General features: G+C 40.8%; 2 protein-coding genes across 25 annotated transcripts in view; one reads left to right on the forward strand and one right to left on the reverse strand.

Moving 5' to 3' along the window:
• Positions 1-23,064, reverse strand: part of TTLL5 (tubulin tyrosine ligase like 5) — a 276,731-nt gene that overhangs the window by 51,155 nt on the left and 202,512 nt on the right. For 14 of the 24 annotated variants that reach the window (XR_003515953.2, XR_003515947.2, XR_003515948.2 and 11 more), the window contains 2 exons: positions 20,270-20,487; positions 986-1,068 (listed from right to left, as the gene is read on the reverse strand). The exons of 2 other annotated variants lie outside the window; for them this stretch is intronic. Coding sequence is in view for 15 of the 22 variants with exons in the window: in XM_027572082.2 (XP_027427883.2) it covers positions 986-1,068; positions 20,270-20,487 (301 nt within the window). In the remaining 7 variants the exon portion in view is untranslated. Of the gene's footprint in view, positions 1-297; positions 453-985; positions 1,069-20,269; positions 20,488-23,064 lie in introns of all 24 variants that reach the window. 8 more of the 24 variants (XR_003515951.2, XM_027572091.2, XM_027572094.2 and 5 more) reach the window with 4 other exon arrangements.
• LOC113908695 (ubiquitin-conjugating enzyme E2 C-like) lies at positions 7,662-8,195 on the forward strand. Its single transcript, XM_035728227.1, has one exon. The coding sequence runs from the start codon at positions 7,662-7,664 to the stop codon at positions 8,022-8,024; it is 363 nt and encodes a 120-aa protein (XP_035584120.1). The 3' UTR covers positions 8,025-8,195.

The following is a 23,064-nucleotide window of genomic DNA, read 5'->3' on the forward strand; positions in this document are numbered from 1 at the left end:
CGTGCAACCCTCCGCTTAGATGTTTCTTCCCCTAGGAAGCCCTCTCTAATCCCTAAAGAGCCCAGGCCAAGTCGCTGGGTTTCCAGTACGGCCCCGCCATTTACTAGCTATGAGATTTTGGTTATGTTTCATAATCTATGCCTTTATTTCTTCAGCTGTGAAATGGGGAACACAGTTCCTGTTCTATGCCTGTTTCGTGAACAAATGAGTTATCACATGTAAAGCATTAAAAACTGTGCCGGACACACCAGATGTTCAGCCAGTGCTGTCTACGGTTATTCTATGCATCCCCAGTACCTGAGATTTACCCAGCCTGGAGCCACTGCCTGCTGACTCTCTTCTCTTCCTGAGGCTGTGAGCTCCCTGACCGCAGGGTCTGCCTGGTGCACCCTCGATGCCCCTTGGCGCCCAGCATCTCACTTTCTCCATGGGAGATGCTCAATAAGAAATATCTGTTGAATGGAATCCACGTGATTTTAATTTTCTGATTACTTATTAGAATGTTTTTACGAATTGGTCCTCACAGAAAACTGCCCCTGGACCAATGCTGTCTGACTTATACGTGGGTACCTACACTAAGAGGCTTTAAGACCTCAGTAAGCACCTGGCAACAGACCGACAGGCCATTACATTAGCATGACAGGACCCCGATCAAAGACCAGAGCTCCATCATGCTGAGGAGCTAGTGGGAGGTACTACATGTGGGGATCCTATATCAACAGTGGAACACCAGTCAGATACGGGCCTTTTTACTAAATGCTGCAAATCTGATTACACTCTCCCAGACCGAGAAACGTCATCTACCCTGAACTAGTTCTGGAAAACCATTCCATCCTCAAGTGCCCATCTGCCAATGCTTCAAAAGCCCAGACGCTTCTTCGTTCTTTGAACTGCATGTTTCTCCAGAGGCAGAAGTGAGAATATGCCCAGCGCAGCACCCCACCCTGTCATCCCGGCCGTGGAAGGAGCTGGTGTGCCCACTAACCTGCGGAGCTGGTGATGGGCGCAAAGGCTGCAGCGTTAAAGCTGCTCTGGGGTCCGTTCAGCTGCCCTTCTGTGGAGGAGCCTCTGAAACACAAGCAGCTTGGTTAGATCAGCAGGCAGAAGGCTGAGATCAAACACATGCCCTCCAACGGCTCTGCCTCTTGCTCTTGGTGCAAATGTCATCTTATCAGAAAGGACTGCTATGACCAACCTATCCCTTCTTCTGAAATATGAAAATATCTTGCCTATCTCTCTACACTGGAATGTAGTTTCAAAAAAGCACACGCTGTGTTTGGGGCGCCTGGGTGGCTCAGTTGGTTAAGCGACTGCCTTTGGCTCAGGTCATGATCCTGGAGTCCCGGGATCGAGTCCCGCATCAGGCTCCCTGCTCAGCAGGGAGTCTGCTTCTCCCTCTGACCCTCTTCCCTCTCATGCTCTCTCTCGCTCACACTCTCTCTCAAATAAATAAAATCTTAAAAAAAGAAAGCAAGCACAGGCTGTGACCCCTGCTTTGTCTCCAGTGCCTAGAACAGTGCCTGGCACCTCAAAAGCACTCAACAAACATTTGTTTATCAAATGAATAAATGATGTTCCCAGTATTGACTTGGATAAATCAGGAGTAAAGGCATTTTTAAAAAACCAAGTTTCATGTGGACCAGTGATTCTCAACTGAAGTACAAAGGACGGACAGATTTTGCCCCGACCCTTCCACAAGGGACATTTGGCAACACTGACACATTTGTGGTAGTCACAACTGTGGGGTCTACTGGCATCTGGTGGGATGAGCCAGGAATGGTGCTAAATATCTCCTATGGTACCCTGGAAGTTCCCCCAAACAATTTTCTAGCCCAAGACATCAACAGTGCTAAGGTTGAGAAACCATTATAGAGAGGCACCTCCCCTCATGCCAACTCGGACAAGAGACAGGACAGAGTATACTGTATGCTTTGGGCCCAGATTCCCCAGCCACATGTCTTAGAAATTCTATGATTAGCTTACAGACCATGCCGGGTCTCCCTATGACAGGCTCTTACAGATTTGTAACTCTTTCATTGCATTTACCAAAATTATAATTATGAGACCGTGCAACTGGTTGCTTAATATGTTATCCTTGCTAAAAAGCTCCATAAAGACAGAGACTGTATCAGCCTTATTCACTGTTGTATCCATAGCTCCTAATATCACATTTTACGCACATTAGGCATTTATTATTTTAAAAATAATCTGATCCATTGTCCCATAAATACAAATCACTTGTGGACCCATCTACCTTGACTTTCGTTGATGTGTGAAAATTTTACCTTGGAAGATTAAAATTTTCATATGCTCAATTCTTTATTTGTTGAGCAGCATCCAATCCAACCTGTGAAACCCTTCTCCTAGCACTATTTTTTCCATTTATTCATCCACACAAAAAATACTTCTTAAGTACTACCTGTGCTTGGTACTAGTGAGGAGGTAGAGACTAGGCAAATACATGAGGTACAAACTATGTGATAAACGCTCAGGAGAAAAAGCACAAGGTGACACAAGGGAACCTGACTGAGATGGTGATGAGAGGGGTCAAGGATGGTCTTTCCAAAAAAAATTGTATTTCAGCCTGAGTCACGAAGTTATGAGAAGTAGGGATTGGCCAAGAGTAGGGAACAGGTAAGAGCTTTCCATGGAGAAGAAACAGCATATACATATAATGAATCTGACACAGAAAGGGGTTTAGAATGTCCTAGGAGCCTTTAAAGACCAGCAAGGTAGAGGGGTACGCAAGCAGTGTCTGCCAAACATCCTTGACAGGAACCACCTGGGATCACTTATTAATCATACAGCTTTCCAGGCCCTTCCCTTGGAGATTCTGACTAAGTGGGTCTGGGATAAAGCCTGAAAACTGAGGCTTTTTATAGCTCCCCGGCTGTCTAAGTGATCTCTATCACCAGAGAAGTGAGGAAAATGTGACTCGTGGGTAAGGGAAAGGTGGAGGAGCACTTAGAGACCCTGGCAGATGCTTAGGTGCTCAGGTGGTCCTTACACCCCCAACAGAGACGTGCCCCTTGAGAACACACCTCAGCAGTGATGCGAGGATTACACTATCTTGTACCCTTCCCCTCCAGCAAGCTGCAGTCTGGGCCCTACCCACTGCTTTCCACTCTCATTTGGAGGACAAAGGAACCGGAGAGACAAAAAGGAGAAAGGAACAGAGGGCTTCTCCCTTTTCCCATAAGCCTCAGCCTTGGAGAGCTACATCTGAATGTTTATGCATTTTATTTCAGCCCTTTATGGACCCAAAGACCTACCCAAAGCATCTGTAGCTAATATTGGCTCTTCCAGGTCCAAGTGAAAAAGGAAATGTTCTGGAGCCTGGGATGGGCTCTTTCCTCTATAGAAGTTAAAACCCACTCAAAATAACAAACAAAAACAAAAACCTTAGGGCCACTTGCCCGCATTAGGGGCAGTGGAGTCTAGAAAAGCCATGGCGCTGGTCTCAGGATCACAGAGGAAGCTCTGCGTGTTAAACAGTAAAAGGGAAGCAGGCAGGCAAAACACTGGAGTCTGTAGAAGAAACAAAAGCACTGAACAGGGAGTTACCTGAGGGATGAGCAGAGTCCCTAGGTGTTTACAACTAGTGAGTTCAGGATCCTCAAACTCTTTCTCCTCTCCTCTCTGGAATTCTTAACCCACCCTTCACCCTCATGAGCTTCCTCCTGCTCCTCTCCCAACATCACCTGCCCCTCTATGTCCGTCCCTTGTCCCCAGTGCCAGTCACTCTTCCATCCTCCTCTCTCCATCCATTCCCATCACAGGCCTTGGGAGCCACCTCTGATTCTGACTGAACATTTCTAATGATTCTGTTTCTAGCATAGGCTCCCCATTTCCCCGGTGGTGGAGAAATGTGTCCAGCAGCCGTTCAGGAGGAAATTCAAAGTGAATTTTTCCATGAAAACACTGGTACACAAAATGGTTTGGGTCTGTCTTTTTACTACTTCGGGCACACCAGGGGTAAATATGCTTGTGTTGTGATAACATCATTTCCCTGGGAAAATACATTCCAGCTTCTAGACAACCCACTCCTGAATGAGAACTTTTGAACCACAGCTTGTTTAGGGCCTGTATGTTAATTTGCACTTGCTGGTTTGCTCCTGCAATAATTCTTTGCTGGTTTCCTGGGAGCACCTGTGTTTTAGGAAATAGTTACACAGGAAGGTATGTATGTGGTCCCTTGCTTGTCTAACTCAATCACTGTGCTTTAACGTCAAGACACCTCATAGGGTTGTTGAGGATTAAATAAGATGGTGAATCTTAGTGCAGTGTCTGGGATTATATTAATGGCTAAATAAATATTAACTTTTATTAGTATTTGGTATTTTTACTTAGAAATACTAACCATCTTTGCATTCGCTATAAGCCTATTAAGTCGGGTGACTCAATGACTCTGATTCAACGTGGAGTATGAGTGCTAAACTATAGAAGGACCACGACATATTCAGAACGTAGAAGTTAACAGCAATTTGCTATTAAAATCAAAAGGTAGTTAAGTGGCAATCTACCAGGCAGCAATCTCATGGTCAAAATTACTCTTCAACTCCCTGAAGAAGAGAGGTCTCATTTGAGATTGACAAACTACCTCTCAATAAATCCAATATACACATTTTTTTCAGCACCAGAACGAACCACCATTTCTTTAGCTGTGCACCAAATAAAGTGGCTGGCCTGTCATCTAACGTGGCTCTCTGCGCGAGAACACACAGCACAGGGGGAGGCTCGTGAGAAATGAGACAGATGGGAGGAACGACGCATCTCCCATCCCATCCCAAGAGGAACGTTGAATGGAGTCAGCTGCTACTGAAATTGCACATTCCCTTTCTCTCTGGAGAGCTGAATGTGCAAAGCTACACGTGTGTCTGGTGTAGTCCCGTTACCTGTTGCTTGCTCACCATAGTACATAAGGAATACGAAGAGGCGACTATAAGATGAGCTCAGAAAAGTGACTTCTAAAAGTATCAAGAATTCTGCAGAGAGGAATACTGAAAAGATGGGACAAGAAAAGTGCCATTAATTTTATACTATACAAAAGTTAGAGTTTAAACCAAGAAGAGTGCTAGATGTGACTACGTAGTCCCATGGTGTTCCTTAACTGCTCTTCTTGGAAGTGGTGCAGGTTCCGGGAGATGCAGGAGCCTGAGATATAGCCCAAGGTCGAGAGTTTGAGGCTTCCTACTGTCTCAGCTGTGGTGCTCAGCTTAGTTCAGACCTGTCTCCACAGAACGAACTGTGTAATTATCAAAAGCCACTAAAGGGCAGGCTTCCTGGTGAACTGAGCTGCTTCAGTGCTGACATAAGACACGTGGCCTTAGTAGTAGGTATTACAGCAATGAAGAAGTCTAATTAGAAGAATTCCACTAATAATGACATGCTCTTTTCAACTAAGGCAGGATCTTTCCTTTGGACAGATTCATGGCTAGTACCTGAAAAGTTTCTTTAAGTATTCACTTTCTAACCCAGAAATCAATTTACTTCCTTCACTCTGCCTACTCCTTTGATCTCTTGCATTTTCCTGAAGTCCAAGAAAAGGCCTGACTTTGAGTAAGGGAGAACAGCCTCTCTGGGCCTTTCAAAGAAACTGTTCAGCAATGCATTACAAATAAATACCACCTCTACAAGCAGAAGTATTGTCTACATTTATTATTGAACGATTTCTTCTAGTGCTAGTCTCTACTTTGAGAATATATGCTGATTAGAGAGCTGGCTAGGAATTCCACTGGCATCGGAAGCCCACTATCCAGCTGGTCTATATGACATATCATCACCCATCAGGGAGGGTCCTACTAAGCAAAATCCCTACTATCCATTTTGCTGGTAAGGCTCCTGACATGCTTTTCTGTGGATCTTTATTTCTTTTATTTGTGGTTTCCTCTGGGTTTTCTTTTTTTTTTTTTTTTGCCCATTATTTTGATCAGTGGAAACTTTTCTGAAAGTGATATCCTTTCTTTAAGATCTGTTTTGTTCATTACTTCACAAGACTGACTGTAGTTTGGTGCTATATTGTTTCTCTTCGGGTTCTTTTCAAGGCTTTCCACATCTCTAACACAGAGGTACTCGTTTTCTGTTCCAATGGTTTTGTAAAAGTTTATCCTGGATCTGTGCCACCACATCAGGGATGACCTTTCTATAGAAGGAAGGACCCGTGAAAGAAAAATGCTCATGATTTCGCAGGCAGAGGAGAGCTAGAAATGCTGACCTTGCTAGGGCTGTGGCACGCAGGCATGGGGGCATTTGTGAAGGTCCTGAAAAGAAACCCCAAACTTGATCATTTTTATAAAACACTGGTGCCAACCAACCTCTTCCAATTCCCAAAGGAGAGAAGAAATCTCAAGGTGAAAGTTAGGTTAAAGAACTAATTCCAAAAGGAACGTGTACTCTGACTTTTTTTTAGCAAACATTTGCTCACAGATGAATCATCTTACGTTTTTCACAACCTACATGAACACAGCGTATATGTGCTGCTTCCTTTTACCTGTCAGGCCAGGGGTTATATATGTGTTGTACAAACAGAAGCTAATATGCTAATCCTTAGCAAGTAACAAGTAGAACATTATTAATTTGGGTCTGCTTCCAGAACCAATTCAAGAAACATTTCGTGAGGTCAACTTCTGTGCAGTAGTGGCGCACAAGACTCCATCCTATAAATATACTACACGTTATCTAAGCCATAACCCATTATATTTGCTGCTATATTCCTTTTTATTCCTAATATTATCTCTGTGGGTCTTTTCTTTTTTTTAATTTACTGTATTAGTCTCTCCAGAGGTGATCCCCTCTGTGGTTTATTGTCAGTTTCATTCGTTCCTTCACCAAGTACTGAATGAGCATCTACCATGTGCCAGACACTGCTGGAGGCACTGTTCTCTCCTGTTCTCCCACATGTTGGTTGTTGTAGGTGCTTTCTGTATTTTTACTATTTTGATTTTAATTTACTGTTGTTCCTTTTACGTTTTTTCAAGTTAAATGATTATCTCACTTATTTTCAATCCTTCTTGTCTTTTTTTTTTTTTTTTTAGAGATTTTATTCCTTTGAGAGAGAGGAGAGAGAGAGAGAGAGAGAGAAAGGGCATGAGTGGGGGTAAGCAGTAGAAGGAGAGGAAGAAGCTCAGCGGGGAGCCCGATGTGGGGCTCGATCCCAGAACGCTGGGATCATGACCTGATCTGAAGGCAGATGCTTAACCGACTGAGCCACCCAGGCACCCCGTCCTTCTTGTCTTTTTAATAAAGTTACAGCACTTTCCATAGGCATCCAGTTCTAAGTGTTTTATGATTTTTATTAAGATTACCTCTCTAACACATGGGTATTATGTACTGTATTTTTAAAAATTTTCAAACACATGAGCGTTTTTAAAAAAATTACCTTCTGATTTTCCCTAATTAAAGAGTATTTATTGTTAAAAAGTGTGAACAGTTTGATACGGGCTTTTTTGAAATGTATGGAGCCTTCATTTGTGATAGTATGTGTTGAATTTTTGTAAACACATAGTTGAAGAGAAAATATATTCTCCCTTTTGGATGCAGGAGTCTATGCATAGCTTTTGTTTTTCAGATTATGAGTTGTGACTCATAAGGGGGTTGTAAAATCAATTTAGGGGACCCCATCAGCATTTTTAAAAGAATAGGAAATACCCGCACCGCCTGGGATGGCCTCCCAGAACCGTGACCCAGCTGCCGCCAGCGTCGCCGCCGCCCGCAAGGGAGCCGAGCTCTCGCTGGAGTTCCCCAGTGGCTACCCTTACAACGCGCCCACGGTGAAGTTCCTCACACCCTGCTACCACCCCAACGTGGACACCCAGGGAAATATCTGCCTGGACATCCTGAAGGACAAGTGGTCTGCCCTGTATGATGTCAGGACCATCCTGCTGTCCATCCAGAGCCTGCTAGGAGAACCAAACATTGATAGTCCTTTGAACACGCATGCTGCCGAGCTCTGGAAAAACCCCACAGCCTTTAAGAAGTATCTGCAAGAAACCTACTCAAAGCAGGTCTCCAGCCAAGATCCCTGACTGTCCAGCCTCTCTCTTTGTGTTGTCTTTTTATTTTCTCCTTAGATAGTCTTTCTCTTCATTTCTGTCTAGGACTCTGTATCTTAAGCTGTGGTGTCATTTTTGTTTTGTTTCTGTTTTTTAAATTAAGTCTCTGGTTGAGCCCTTGTGACAAATATATTAAATAAATACATTGGGTTTTTTAAAAAAAAAAAGAATAGGAAATAGTATTTTGTGAAACTTCTGTTTCACATACATAATATATTTTTACTATGTTGCATATAAAATTTATTTTTTTATTATAAGCGGTGGTCAGAAAAAGATGAAAAGCCACTTATCAAACTGTTACTCTGCATCTCAAATATTACAAATCCTCAGAAATTTGTTTGAAGGACCTATCAGTTACTGATGGAAGATTTAAATAAATCACCCACTACAACTGATAATTTTTCAATTTTTCCTTATATTGTTGCCAGCATTTAATTTATATATTTTAAAATTTATGATGTTAACTGCATACCAGTGCTTTTCTTTATTCCTATAGTGCTTTTTGCTTAATTCTATTTTATCTACTGCTATACTCATGTGCCTTCTAATTAGTATTATATGGTTTACCTTCTTCTCATCCTTTGCACTGTGAGATTTTACTTTAGGTATCTCTCTTTGAAGCAGGCTGTAACTGAACATGCTTAAAAATGCAATTTTATAATCTACCTTTCAATAGAAGAGTATAATCCTGTTAATACTTACTGTGACTACTCATATAATTGGATTTATTTCTACTATCTTAGCTTTTGTTTTCTACTTACCATCCTTTTTCTTTGCTTTTTTGTTTTCTTTTCCTGCCTTCCACTCTACATTCTCTTCTGTCTCCCTCTGTTGGTTTAAAAGCTACACATTGTATATCAATCATTTAGCTGTTTTTTTCTAAGTGTAAAATTTAGCTTTTTTTTCTACTTTTTTCCTTCAATATTTCTGTCTTGCCCTTAGAACTATTATTTTCACTATCCACTGAATCCCCTTGTCCCTCAATCTTGTCCTTGTCTTAAACACATTTTAGTTTTTTGAAATACCAACAATTATGTTTTTAGTCATTAACACTTATTATCATTTAATAAAAGGTTTGCATGTCACTGCCTTCATGTTATCCACCACTTCTGTGCTCACTTTTATCCTATCCAGCCTTAATTCATTCTTTCAGTGAAGGTCACGGGTGGCATACTCTTAGACTTTGAATATCTCAAATTATTTGTATTTTGGCTTTTCTCTTGAATGACAGTTTAGCTGGGTATAAAATTCTAGACTGAAAGTTATTTACCCCAACACTCTGAAGCTATTGGCTCTTGTCTTCTGCTACCTATTATTGCTGAAGAAAAGAATGCCAGTATTCTGGGTTCCTTTGTGAATTTTCTTTCAAGTAGTATGTAAGTCTTCCCTTTACGCTCAGCGTTCTGCAGTTTCACTCTGATGTGTCTAGATAGCCAAACTATGGAAAGAGCCAAGATGTCCATCAACAAATGAATGGATAAAGAAGATGTGGGGGGTGTATATATATATACACATACACACACACACACACACACACACAATGGAATATTATGCAGCCATCAAAAAAACACGAAATCTTGCCATTTGCAACGACGTGGATGGAACTAGAGGTATTATGCTAAGCAAAATAAGTCAATCAGAGAAAGACATGTATCATATGATCTCACTCATATGAGGAATTCTTAATCTCAGGAAAGAAACTGAGGGTTGCTGGAGTGGTGGGGGGTGGGAGGGATGGGAGTGGCTGGGTGATAGACATTGGGGAGGGTATGCGCTATGGTGAGCACCGTGAATTGTATAAGACTGTTGAATCACAGACCTGTACCTCTGAAACAAATAATACATTATATGTTAAAAAAGGAAGAAGATAGCAGGAAGGGAAAAATGAAGGGGGAGAATCGGATGGGGAGATGAACCATGAGAGACTATGGACTCTGAGAAACAAACTGAGGGTTCTAGAGGGGAGGGGGTGAAGGGAGGGGTTAGCCTGGTGATGGGTATTAAAGAGGGCATGTATTGAATGGAGCACTGGGTGTTATATGCAAACAATGAATCATGGAACACTACATCAAAAACTAATGATGTAATGTATGGTGATTAACATAATAAAATAAAATTAAAAAAATAGAAAGATGTGCATTCATTTTGGTACATGGGATGAATTTTTTTAGCTGAGGACATTTATTTCTTTATTTATCTCATTTAACCCTAAGAACCACTCCATGATGTAGGTAATATTTTACAGATAATGAAACAGAGGCTTAGAGGTAGCCCCAAATAACAGTCAACTGAATGAAGGAGCCAGGATTCAAATTTAATTAGAAGTATTGTGCTCTCCTGCCTCCCGTACACTACTACTCTACATGGTATAATTACTGATGAGATCATTGCTATTTGGTGATCCCTGACACATACAGCCTGATACACAATCCTGCATCACCACCACCACTTCGACCACCACCTCTAGCACATCTCCATCTTCACCACTGCCTCCTCTCCCACCACTGCCTGAGAACTCATCATGAATAGAAGCTAGCTCAGGAGCTGAGGAATACATTTCTCTCTCCTCTCCTAAAAATAAAATTCATGGAAACTGGCCTTGTATCTGTCCTGTCCACTGGTCTAATCACCAATAGAGCAATGCCCAGCACAATGGGCATTCAATATATGTGTGATAAAAGGGTAAAGACAAGATATCTGTCCCTAGAGACTTATGGGAAGAAGAACACATATAAAAAGTAAAACTCAGACAAGGAGGTAGAAGGTAGAGTTGGCTGAGGCACTTGGCAAAGCTGCATGAAGGTGATAAATTAAAACCTGATCTTGAATAAAACATAGGACTTAGATTCAAGAGGGCAAAGGGCACAAGGTGAATAAAACACAGGACTTAGATTCAAGAGGGCAAAGGACACAAGGAAGAGGGGATAACATGAGCATTGAGGAACAACAAATGGAAGCATGTATGTGGAGCAGACTGTAAGACGGTGTAGGGAAGGCTACAGACAGCATAGAGGACATATTGCAGAAGGCTTTAATGTCAGAGTAAGGACTCTCAACTTTATCTTGTAGGCACCTGGAAGCCTCCAAAGATTCTGGAAAAAAGACTCAAAGAACTATTTTAGACATGATTATTTCAAATTGCTTCCTAGGCCTACTCATGTACCCAATTTCTTTCTTTCTTTCTTTCTTTCTTTTTTTTAAAGATTTTTTATTTATTTATTTGAGAGAGAGAGAATGAGAGACAGAGAGCACATGAGAGGGGGGATGGTCAGAGGGCGAAGCAGGGAGCCCGAATGTGGAACTCGATCCAGGGACTCCAGGATCATGACCTGAGCCGAAGGCAGTCGCTTAACCAACTGAGCCACCCAGGTGCCCGTACCCGATTTCTTTAAGAACAAATTTCTTTAAGAACAAAATTGGATAGGGCACCTGGGTGGCTCAGTTGGTTAAGCGACTGCCTTCAGCTCAGGTCATGATCCTGGAGTCCCCGGATCTAGTCCCGCATCAGGCTCCCTGCTCAGCAGGGAGTCTGCTTCTCCCTCTGACCCTCCCCCTATCATGTGCTCTCTCTCTCTCTCTCTCTCTCTCTCTCAAATAAATAAATAATAAAAAAAATTGGATAGTTTCTACCAAGATTTCTACCTTGTTCTACTTGGGTGTTCCTTTTATTCAAGAACCAATTTTGATAGTTAATATTTTTGAAATTTTGAAAATATTTGAAAACACTTTCATCCAGTTTTAAAAATTTAGTAGCATCCAATTATGCAGTGTTCTCAAAATTTTTTAGTCTCCCCTATATCTACTTCTATTCTTTTTTAAAGATGTATTTATTTGATCAAGAGAGGGATGGAAAGAGAGGGAGAGAGAATCTTCAGCTGACTTTGTGCTGTGTGTGGAGCCCAACACGGGGCTTGATCTTACAACCCTGAGATCACGACCTGAGCCCAAACCAAGGGTCAGATGCTTAACTGACTGTGCCACCCAGGCACCCCAACCCTGCATCTACTTTTAAAACCTTATTTTTAATTATATTCTTTTTCTGGCAGAGCTATATTTATTTTCTCCTTCCCTGTCCCCCTACCCCAAACTAAATAAGGTTTTGAATTTAACTTTTTATTGCTTTTCACTTTATATTCCTTTTCTTCATTTCCTTTGATCTGTTTTTCTTTGTTTTGTTTTACTGACCCTTTTCTAACTTCAAGAAAGGAAACCTTAGTTCAGGTATGACAAATATGTGGTGTGCATATTCACTACTCATATTCCCTGTCTGCAGCAGACATTACTAATCTATCAAAGCACTCTTTCTTGCCGGGCTCAGAGAAGTGCTATTAATTCATGTCAACAAGACACTCTAGATAATCAGCTGAAGCCAATATATCAGTTGAAGCCAATCTGCCATTTATATCTTGGTTAATTTCTTTTCAATCTTCCTACACTATAACAATGAAAATAACTAAGATTATGAACTTACTTTTGAGTATATCTTTGACTATATTTCAAATATAAGTTTTGATAGTTTTTATTATTTTTAAAAAATATTTCAGCTTAACTGAGGTATAACTGACATAAAATTGTAAGATATTTAGAGTATATATTGTAGTGATTTGACATACATATACATTGTGAAAGGATCCCCCTCCTTCTAGTTATGTAACGCATCCATCACAACTTATTTGGTGAAAAGATTTAAGTTCTACTCTCTTAGCAAATTTTAATTATACAATACAGTGTCATAAACCATAGTCACCACATTTTACATTAGATCCTCAGATCATCTATAGCTGAAAGTTTGTACCCTTCACCAAACTCTCCCTGTTTTCCCCACCCCCCAGCTCCTGGCAACCACTTTCCTACTTGGTTTATATGAGTTTGACTTTTTTTTTTTTTTTCCAACTCCACATTTAAGTGATACCAATGCAGTATTTGTCTTTTTCTGCCTCACTTACTTCACTTAGCTTAATTCCCCCCAAGTCCATTCATGTTGTCACAAATGGCAGGATTTCCTTCTTTCTCATGGCTCAGTAATATTCTAGTGTGTGTGTGTGTGTGTGTGTGTGTGTGTGTGTGTGTGTACACATCTTCTTTATCCATTCATCCACTGATGGACACAGAGGTTGTTTCCCTATCTTGGCTATTGTGAATAATGCTGCAATGAACATGGGAGTGCAGATATCTTTTCAATATCCTGTTTTCACTTCCTTCGGATGTATATCCAGAAGTGGGATTCTGAATCATATGATAGCTCTATTTTTGGTCTTTTGAGGAACCTTCATACTGTTTTTTATAGTGGCTGCACCAATTTACATTCCTACCAACAGCACACATCCTTGCCAACACTTATCTCTTATCTTTCTGATGACAGGTGTGAGGTGATATCTCCTTGCGGTTTTGATCTGCCTTTCCCCGATGATTAGTAATGTTGAGCACCTTTCCATGTACCTGTTAGCCATTTCTATGTCTTTGGAAAAATGTCTATTTGGTTCTCCTGCCATTTTTAATTGGATTGTTTGTTCTTGCTACTGAGTTGTATGAGTTCTTCAGATATTTTGGATATTAACCACTTGTCAGATATATGATTTGCAATTATTTTATCCCAACTGACAGGTTACCTTTTCATTTTGATATGGATTACACTGTATCTGTAGATTGCCTTGTGTAGTATTTACATCTTGACAATATTAATTCTTCCAAACCATGAACATAGAATATCTATTTATTTTTGTGTCTTCTTCAATTTCTTTCACAAATGTCTTACAGAGTTCAGTGTATAGATCTTTCACCTCCTTGGTTAAATTTATTTCTAGGTATTTTATTCTTTTTGATGCAATTATAAACAGGACTGTTTTCTTAATTTCTCTTTCTGATGGTCTGTTGTTAGTGTATTGAAATGCAACTGATTTTGTATATTGATCTTGTATCTTGAAACTTTACTGAATTCATATACTAGTTCTAACAGTTTTTGGTGGAGTCTTTAGAAAACATTATGTATTTTCTATATATAATATCAAATCATCTGCATATCGTGATAGTTTTACTTCTTCCTTTCCAATTCGTATGTGTTTTATTTCATTTTCTTGCCTAACTGCTCTGTTTGAGATTTCCAATACTATGTTGAATTAAAGTGGTAAAAGTAGGCATCTTGTCTTGTTCTGATGTGTATAATTCTTACTTTCAATATAGTTTGCAATATCATTCTGATCCAAGTTACTTAAAAGAATGTTTAAAAATTCCCAAATTACTCAGGCATTCTGTCCAGACTTTTAATATTTCATTTTATTGTAAAATGGTCAAAGAATGATATAATTCTGTATCATAATTGCTACTTTTTGAGGCTTTAATGGAAATGTTCTAGTTTTGAAAAATATTCCGTGGGAGCTCTGCAGGGCACAAAACTGTGTATCTATTAATTTAATCTCATTAATTATATTGTTCAAAACCCTTCATGTCCTTATGTTAGGTCTGTTTTGCTGGTAATAATGACTATTACTTCTATTCCCTTTCTGGAATGCATTATCTTAGGGTGAATCCACCTTTTGTCAACATTTTTATCTATATATACTTTGTCCTCAGAATTTTGAAAGAATTTTTTAAATCTGTCCTCTATTTCACTAATTCAATTTTCTGCAGTGCCCAATAATCGTGTTTAACCCAGTTTTTCACTTAGGTATTTCTCATTTTCTCCCTGACCACAGACTACCTACTCTCTACATGAGATAGCTTTTTTAAGCACTACACATCAATGTGCTCTATGCTCAAATTTTGTCAAGAATACACATTAAGTATTTTCTAAAATGTTGTCTTCTTGCTTGCTTGAACTTATTTCAGAGGTTGGCAGCTCCCCTGAGTCTTCTTCATTGAGCTTTCTTTTAAGCTATACCATCTATTCCTAGACCCCAAGATTTTTAAATATTTGCTCATCCTCAGAGAGGAAAGTCTAAGTTTGCCATTAAAGACTTATGATCATGGAGGAACTGATTTGGATTCTATAAAATCCGTAAGATCCTGCCCAAATATTTTAAAAAGATTTTCCTACTCAGATAAGAAAGAAAAGTGAGAGATGGGAAATATCCAACAGTTATATTACCATTTTTTAAAACAAGATTTCATTTATTTATTTGAGAGAGAGACAGAGACAGTGAAAGAGATAGCAACAGAGAGCAAGAGCGGGGAAGAGAGGGAGAAGCAGGCTCCCTGCTGAGCAGAGAGCCCAACACGGGGCTCAATCCCAGGACCCTGGGATCAGGACCTGAGCCGAAGGCAGACACTTAACTGACTGAGCCACCCATTATATTACCAAATGCCCCAGTTATATTATCATTTTAACAACTGTTTTTACATCCCAGTGGCAGGGATGAGAAGTAAGATTTTAATTTAAATTACCCAAGTATGAATCACCAAAGGAAGACCCATCATTCCATGACTCTCATGTACTTCTTCTCCTCACTGGACCATACACATGCCAGCAGCAACTTCTGGTTCGGTGTGGTTACTAGCACCCAGTTCTCTGACCAATGTCATCAACCATGCCAAAAGCAAAACCCTAAGATCTCCTAACGCCACCACTGAGGTCCAAATGCTGAGGGCTGATAGAGGAAAGAGTCTAAGTGGCAGACCTCTTGACTAGCCCCCCCCCACCCCTTCTTTGTACTTCCAGACCCTTCCCCTTAGAGTGACAGGGTGTTGTCTGGTATATTCCAGGTCTCCCAGTCATTTCCTAGACTTCATTCTCACAGGAAGGAAGTATATAAAAGCCTTCAGTATTGTTCAATTCAATTCTTCTTGTGCTACATCTAACGGAAGTTCTCCCAACACTTCAGTTGGAGAGTGACAATAATTCTTCCCCTTTTGAGTATTTCAGTGGCCACTTAAGTAGTAAAACTGGTGTGGAAAGAGAAGGGAGCGTGCTCTTAAGTGTTTACATTGCATTTTCCCTGAGGCAGTATTTTAGGATGATTAACCTGTCATTTGCTGTACATAATGGATCTGAACAGGTTGGTGGGGGGCCTTTGAAATCAGTGGTCTATTGGGAAGAGTCTGGGGTTAGCACAGGTGACCCAGATTCGGCTTTGGCTCTGCCACTGACCACCCGTGGACCTTGCTCCACTCACAGCCTTTCACTATGCCTGCAGTCTTTTATCTTTCAGCACTAAAAGTCTATCATTATATATTTTGGAAATACGTAATTTAGAGAATCCTGTATTTAAGGATGGATATGCCACAGATTTTATCGTATTTCTTGAAACTACACATAATAAAAAAGGCTGAAAGACTGCCAGAAGATGGTTGGCTACAATATGACTCCTTGGATCCTCACATCAAGAACCTACTTTTGGAACGTTAGAACTCCTGATCACTTTGCCTCACGTTAATGACTCATATGTTAAAAAGATAGAGCATATTTTTTAAACCTGATCCTCACTTTTATATCTGTCTGACCTTAATCTCTGAGCATCTTTCATCATATTGCTCATATCAACACATATTCAGGTCCCATGAACTGGTACTAGTCTCCCCATGCTACTGGGCTCCTGGCCACCCTCCTCCCTTCCTGATGCCCAGCAGCCATTAACAAACACCACTGTCCTGGGTGCTGACACAGAAGTTACCTTCAATTTCCACCAAGGTCACTCTGATGCAGAATATCGTACAACTTGGGCAAGGAAAGGTAATCCTAGCTATTTAAAGAAAAGCACTTTAGTTAAGTCTGGGGTTTCTTTCGCAGTTTTCTTTCTTCAGAGAAGCCCCAGGTACCACAGCTTTGACTCTGCCCTTCCCAGTCATGGCTAGTCCATGAGTTTTGCCCATGTCCCTGGCAAACTTTAATCTCCTCAGGTTTCTTTCTCTTTATTTCCTGGAGAGTACGATTCTGGCTCTGAGAAAAAGGTCATTTACAAGGAAGGCACAGTTCATAGGCATGTAGTTGCTCCTAGCCTGTCATTCCTCTTGGTTCAGCTGTTTGGGAGAAATACCACAAATAGTTGTAAAAGGAGGATCTGAAGTGGGTACTAAATTATGACATGCTGCAAACACTAGAGAGGAAAATCAAGCAAGGCTCTTGGCACTATGGAAAGGGGAAAAAAAGTTTAAATCGTTTTCTTCACAGAATTGACCAAGGAGATTTAGCTAAAGGAAATAAAAGTATATGAATTTGAGAACTACAACAAAGAACTTCTGGGCCAAGCGGGGATGAAGAAATGGCCGTAAAGCAACAGGATTAAAAAACGAATGTGCTCATAAAAAGTTTTCAACGGAACAGACAGAAAACAAGTTATTTTGGTTAATTATTCAGTGGGGACAGTGGTTTTGTTTTACCGATGGGAAACTGAAACCTTTAGAGGGAAAGTCACTTGAATATTATCATAAAGAAATAGGACCCCACTGCTCTGATTCTCAACTCCCTTTGCATCAACATCCAAACGACATTCCATCTTTTATGTTCTATTGTTCTCTAAACTCAACCCTCTAGGATGTGGAAACTTTGATGCTCTTGGAAATTGCTTCTATATTTGTCCAATGCCAACTTCTGTGCTAGGAGAAGTTTGAAGTTCAACCCAAAAACACAGGGCCTGGCACGGTCAATAGCTCATTACAACTTCTCATTAGTTGTGTCTCTTGGGGCAACTATGGCATTCCTGAGTGTGACTCAGTATCACCACTCATAACTGAGGGTTCCTGATTAATCTGAACTGAGCCAGAATAAAGGCTGAAATGAGCTCCCAGCAAATGAAGCAACGTATCTTGCAGGAAGAACGTAAAAAGTTGCATGAAAATTTCTTGAAATGCCATCCTAGTGTTAACCTAAGTATGATATAGTATAATGCCAAACACCTGTTCAGCATATGTTCTGTACCAGGCACCGTATTTGTGCTTGACGTTAATTCATCTATTTCTCTTAATAACCCCATGAGGCAGGTACTATTATTATCCCTATTTTAAATAGGAAATGAAGTCACATCAATGTTAAGTAACTTGCTAGGCTGGCTAGGAACATGAATTACTTTAGAACAATAAGAATATTATCGACTGATACTCAAGGATCCTAATTTCAGGGGACATGAAAGTTTTCTCTAGATTAAAAATAACTTAACCAATCCAAATAAAGTATGGAGTTTATAGTTCATAATAATGTACCAATGACAGTTTTTCAGTACGGCACTTTCTTCAAATGTACCATGGTGATACAGGATGTTACCAACGGGGAGAACGGGGTGTTCTTATTTTCATGTGTGCTGTCTTTACAACCTTTCTGTAAATCTGAAATTGCTATAAAATAAAAAGGTGATTTTTAAAAACCTTTATCTGAATACTTTTTAGAGGGAACTTGTCATTGAGTCGAGTCAGATAAGAACAATGTTATTCCTTTTCCTGAAAGACCGAAGAATATTAAAAACAGTGGGGCCCTCACAACACTGTGCATTTTACACATAAGTGAGAGAAATGTTAAGGTCTCCATTAGTACTAACTTATTTAGCTTCAGAGACTTGTGCTAGAATTTTAAAGGCAAATTGGAAACTATTTCCTGGAACAACGCCTTACAGCATGCCTTTTGATACTTGGATTATATTTCTTAAATTCTGAAGAAATCTTGCTTTTTTCCCCCCTTCTGTGCATTTTTGGTGCTGAGCTGTTTCCGGTTTTCCCACACTCCTGCCTGTCAGAGAGAAGAAACCACAAAAATGCAGGAAAGTTTGTCCATAGAGCTGCAATTCCATCTCTAAAGGCTGAAGAGTTCTCTTGCCAGCAATGAGTTCAGGGCAGTGGACGGCATCTTCAATGTCCAGTGCTGCTGCCTGCTGACAGAGCCCACCCACCCCCCCACCGCCCCAGGCAGACAAGCCAGCCACACAGGCCACCGTGGGCCATCTCAGGCAAATTCAACATTCATATCTGACTCATGGATTTTCCTACCTAACTGTGGGCTTTTCGAACCTGTGAAAGGGAGCATGGTTTTGGAATGCTTATGATGGCAACCAAGGCTCACTGAGTTCTTCTGTGGGCTAGGTCTTGTTCTGTGTACTTTACGTGTATTAACTCTAATAGTTAGCAATGTCCTATGAAGAAGATACTCTTTATTATCTCCGCTTCAGAACTGTGGAAAGTGAGGCTAACAGATTCAGGACCTTGCAACTTGCCAAAGGTCTTCAGTTAGTAAACTGTGGAGTGAGGGTGTTAACACAGGCAGTCTGGCTCCAGAGGCTGCACCCTTAAGGACTCACCTCTACTCTTGCCAGGGTGAGAAGCCATACAGCTTTCCTTCTTCCTGTGCTCTTGGCCTTCGACCACAACCTGCCCCCTTCCGACTGCCCTTCCCTCCTGCTCCAGAGAGTTCTGTAAAGTCATTACAATGCCATGTATTCCTACACGGCACTTGGCACCTAGTAGGCACTGAGTAAATATTTGTTGGATAAATGAATAATGGCAGCAGTATAATTAAAACAACCACGAGGGATTGGTTTCCATCCAAATCCAGAATTTGATTCACTGTCCAAGGGGGAAAAAAGAGGAACTGCTTTTTCCATGTCCTAGGACTCGTTCTTACAACTAAAATTGATTTTGCGAAGGACAAATGAACGGAGAGCCTTAATGAGAGCAAGAGAAATACACAAACCCCTTCTAGGTGTTTATCCATCAGGGAATGCCTGCTTCTTACAGGCATCTTTGAAAAGTTCCCCAATTTTAAATGGAGAAGGGCTGTCAGAACTAATACTCTTTATTAGTCTGTTTCTGGTTCGTTAGCTAAAATATGGCTGGAAATAGAGTGAAGGAAGGAATGTGAAAAAATTTGATTCAGGCATGTAAATGTCTTTTTGAGGTAAAATGGGCATACTACAAAAGGTATTAGAAATAAGTTGCCCTACAGAGCGTGCTGACTAATGTCAATGAAGTTAACTGCCCCCGCCCCCCATGAAATCCCATTCCAATGTCTTCACATTCAAACGCCTAGGAGTAAACAACAAACAAGGGTTGGGGTGGGGGAGAAGTACTGAATTTTATATGAAATTATAAACCCGACCTCAGCAGGATTCACTGGCTCCCCAGGTGATTCTGACTTACAGCCCAGGCTGAGAACCATAGTTAACTTTTAGTCCCCAGCAGGGGTTCCCGTCTTCAACATTTCAGTAACAAAGGATTTTGAAGGCCTCGTAAATAAAGAGTACTCTTAGCACAGAATTGATACAACTCAGAAGAAACTGAACAGAAGATTAAGGAAAACTTACTTGGAGGCCCTCTGGGATGTCGTCTTTCTGAGGACTTGTTTGTGATTGGCTGGGGGCTTGGGGACCAGTGAGGAGGAAGAACTTGGAGGTGGCACCACTTTTTGTGGCAGAGTGGTTGGCTTCTGGCCACTAGCTGTGGCACTTGAAATTCTGCAAGCTGCACCATTATTTATTGTCCACAAATTAGAGTTAGAGAGTGTCTGGCTGCCAAAGATGGCCTACAAGAGAAAGAAAAAAGATGGGCAATGGAGATGCCCTTTACAACCCATTTGCTATAATTTTTTAGGACAAATTTCTCTAATAATGCCAGTGCAGGGCCACATTCAGAGAAGGGAAATCTCTGGAAGCATAGAGTTGAGATGGTCTTATTGGAAGTACACTGGGCTAGGAATCAGGGTATCTGGGTACTGTGTATTCTCCACCTGTGGCAATCAGAAAAGCATTTGGTCTCTCTCAGCCTTTGTTTCCTTCAGTCAACAAATATTTAATGAATGTCTCCTACTGGGTGTCAAGCATGAGAAATAACGCACAAAACAAAAGTGGCTTGAAGCCTGACTCAACTCCAGCACACTCGGAGAACTGTGAACTCCTCTAGAAGACGAGTGGAAAGAAGCCGGTGTGGTAATGGTACAGTGAGCAGTGGAGAGAGGAAGCCGGAACAGAAAAGTTCTGTTAGTAACTTTTCTGACATAGTAACGCCTTGCTGACCTAAAGAGTGACATAAGACTTTACATTTTGGGGGCGCCTGGGTGGCTCAGTCGGTCAAGCAGCTGCCTTCGGCTCAGGTCATGATCCCGGGGTCCTGCGATGGAGCTCTACACTGGGCTCCCTGCTCCGCGGGGAGCCTGCTTCTCCCTCTCCTTCTCACTTGTGCTCTCTCTCTTGCTAGCTCTCTCTCAAGTAAATAAATAAAATCTTAAAAAAAAAAAAAAAAAGACTTTACATTTTAAAACACCTTCACGGGCACCTGGCTGGTTCAGTGGGTAGAGCTGATCTCAGGGCTGTAGGTTCAAGTCTCCCATGTTGGGTATAGAGATTACTTAAAAATAAAATCTTTGAAAAAATGAAATAAAACACTTTCAAAGTAAAATTACTATCGAATACTAGTTGCTAAATGAATCTAAGATCAACACAAAGGTATATTTGCTCAGAAGGTAAGCCTACAAATCATTTGTAGGCTTAGGGGCACCATCTAAATATCACAAACACCAACATATGTCTGTTAGGATGTAAATGTATGCTTTCTCAAGCACACGCTTAAAAAATTCTTTAGAACTTATTTACCTCATTAGAAATTGGATTATTTTGGGGTCACAAATTTTGTTACTGATCATTCAATACTATTAATACTGCTTACAATATGCACGCATTATAAAAGCTTTAAATGTGAAATAATACTAAGAGAAAAAGAATAAAATTGACAAAACACATAAGGTATTTTTTATTAAAAGGACTTCTGGCAATTGATTTCCATCTGTAGACACTACATTTAAAGAGACATGGGAGAAATGCCATTTCCTTATGGCAAGGCCTAAAGGAATAAGATCAGACACTCTTAGGAAACATTCACCTTCTACATAGACTTTATTAGTGTTGTCTTTTATGACTTTTATTTTTTAAGACATAAAAGATAAATTGGGTAGCTTTAGTAAAATGTTCACCAATCCTTCTATACTCATGCCTCGGAATGTCCCATTTCAGGGAAATGTGCCCAAAGGTCCTGGGCTAGGCAGGTCTGAGGGGGATCAAAGAGTCTTGTGTGGAGTAAATGTGTTTGATGCACAGGCCTGACAAAGGGCAAAGTGATTTCAGAGGAAGAGGGTCAGAGCATTTTCAAATGGACCAGTCTGACTGAGATGTTCTTCATCTCTGCAAACCATCCAAAGGAGAAACTGAAGAGCTCTTCGCTTACCTCCGTCTCTGACCCAAAGAAGGGGAACAAAGGAAGATCCAAGCCCATGGGCAAAGCCAGGAGGTTGGCACTGGGTGGCGGGGAGTGTGTACATGTGGGAAGGTCTAAGATGGTCGGAGAAGGCCCAGGAAGCCTGATTCTGCTCCAGCAAGCCTTCTGAGGACAAGTAACCAAAGGGCGCAGCAAGGCAGCCTCGAAAACAAATCCATTCCTCTCAGGCACCTTTTCCATATCCGAGGGTATGGTCTCCCCACATCTCTGGGAGACATTCGACTAGAGGGAGGGAGGCAGGAAAGGGCTACCGTAGGTTTCTGTTTTCACCACTACATCCCAACACATGACCCTAGATTGAAGAGTGCTTGAAAGATGCCTCATTCAGGCCTCTATCAATATTTTTGTTCATAATAAAGAAAGGAAGAAAGGAAGAAAGGGAAAAAAGGTGCCTCCTTCAGGCTAGGGAAGACATTAGAAATCAGAATGAGGGCTGAAGAGCTCTAACAACAGCCATCCATAGACAAATTCACTGAATGAGTAGCAGAGAAGAAAAGCCATTGTTAGCCACGGGCTCTTAGAAATGAAAATATTCCTTATGGAGTGCAATTTTTCATGCTGTAAAGGAACTGCCATCAGTAAAGAACATCCATTCAATACATGTTGCCAAGGTGACAACTGAACCATATTTTCAAGATCACCGAGTTTTTATTTTGCTAAAAAATCCTGCTGGGACATCTAAATACAAATAAAAAAATTAATAAAAACAGCAAGATCAGAACAGTATGAGTATAGGAAGCACCTATTTTTGTAAAATGAAAAAAGAATATGCATAACCACACACACACACACATATACACACACCAACACACACAGATACACAAACACACAG

The sequence above is a fragment of the Zalophus californianus genome, chromosome 6 (genome assembly GCF_009762305.2).
Source record: "Zalophus californianus isolate mZalCal1 chromosome 6, mZalCal1.pri.v2, whole genome shotgun sequence".
Lineage (NCBI taxonomy): Eukaryota > Metazoa > Chordata > Mammalia > Carnivora > Otariidae > Zalophus > Zalophus californianus.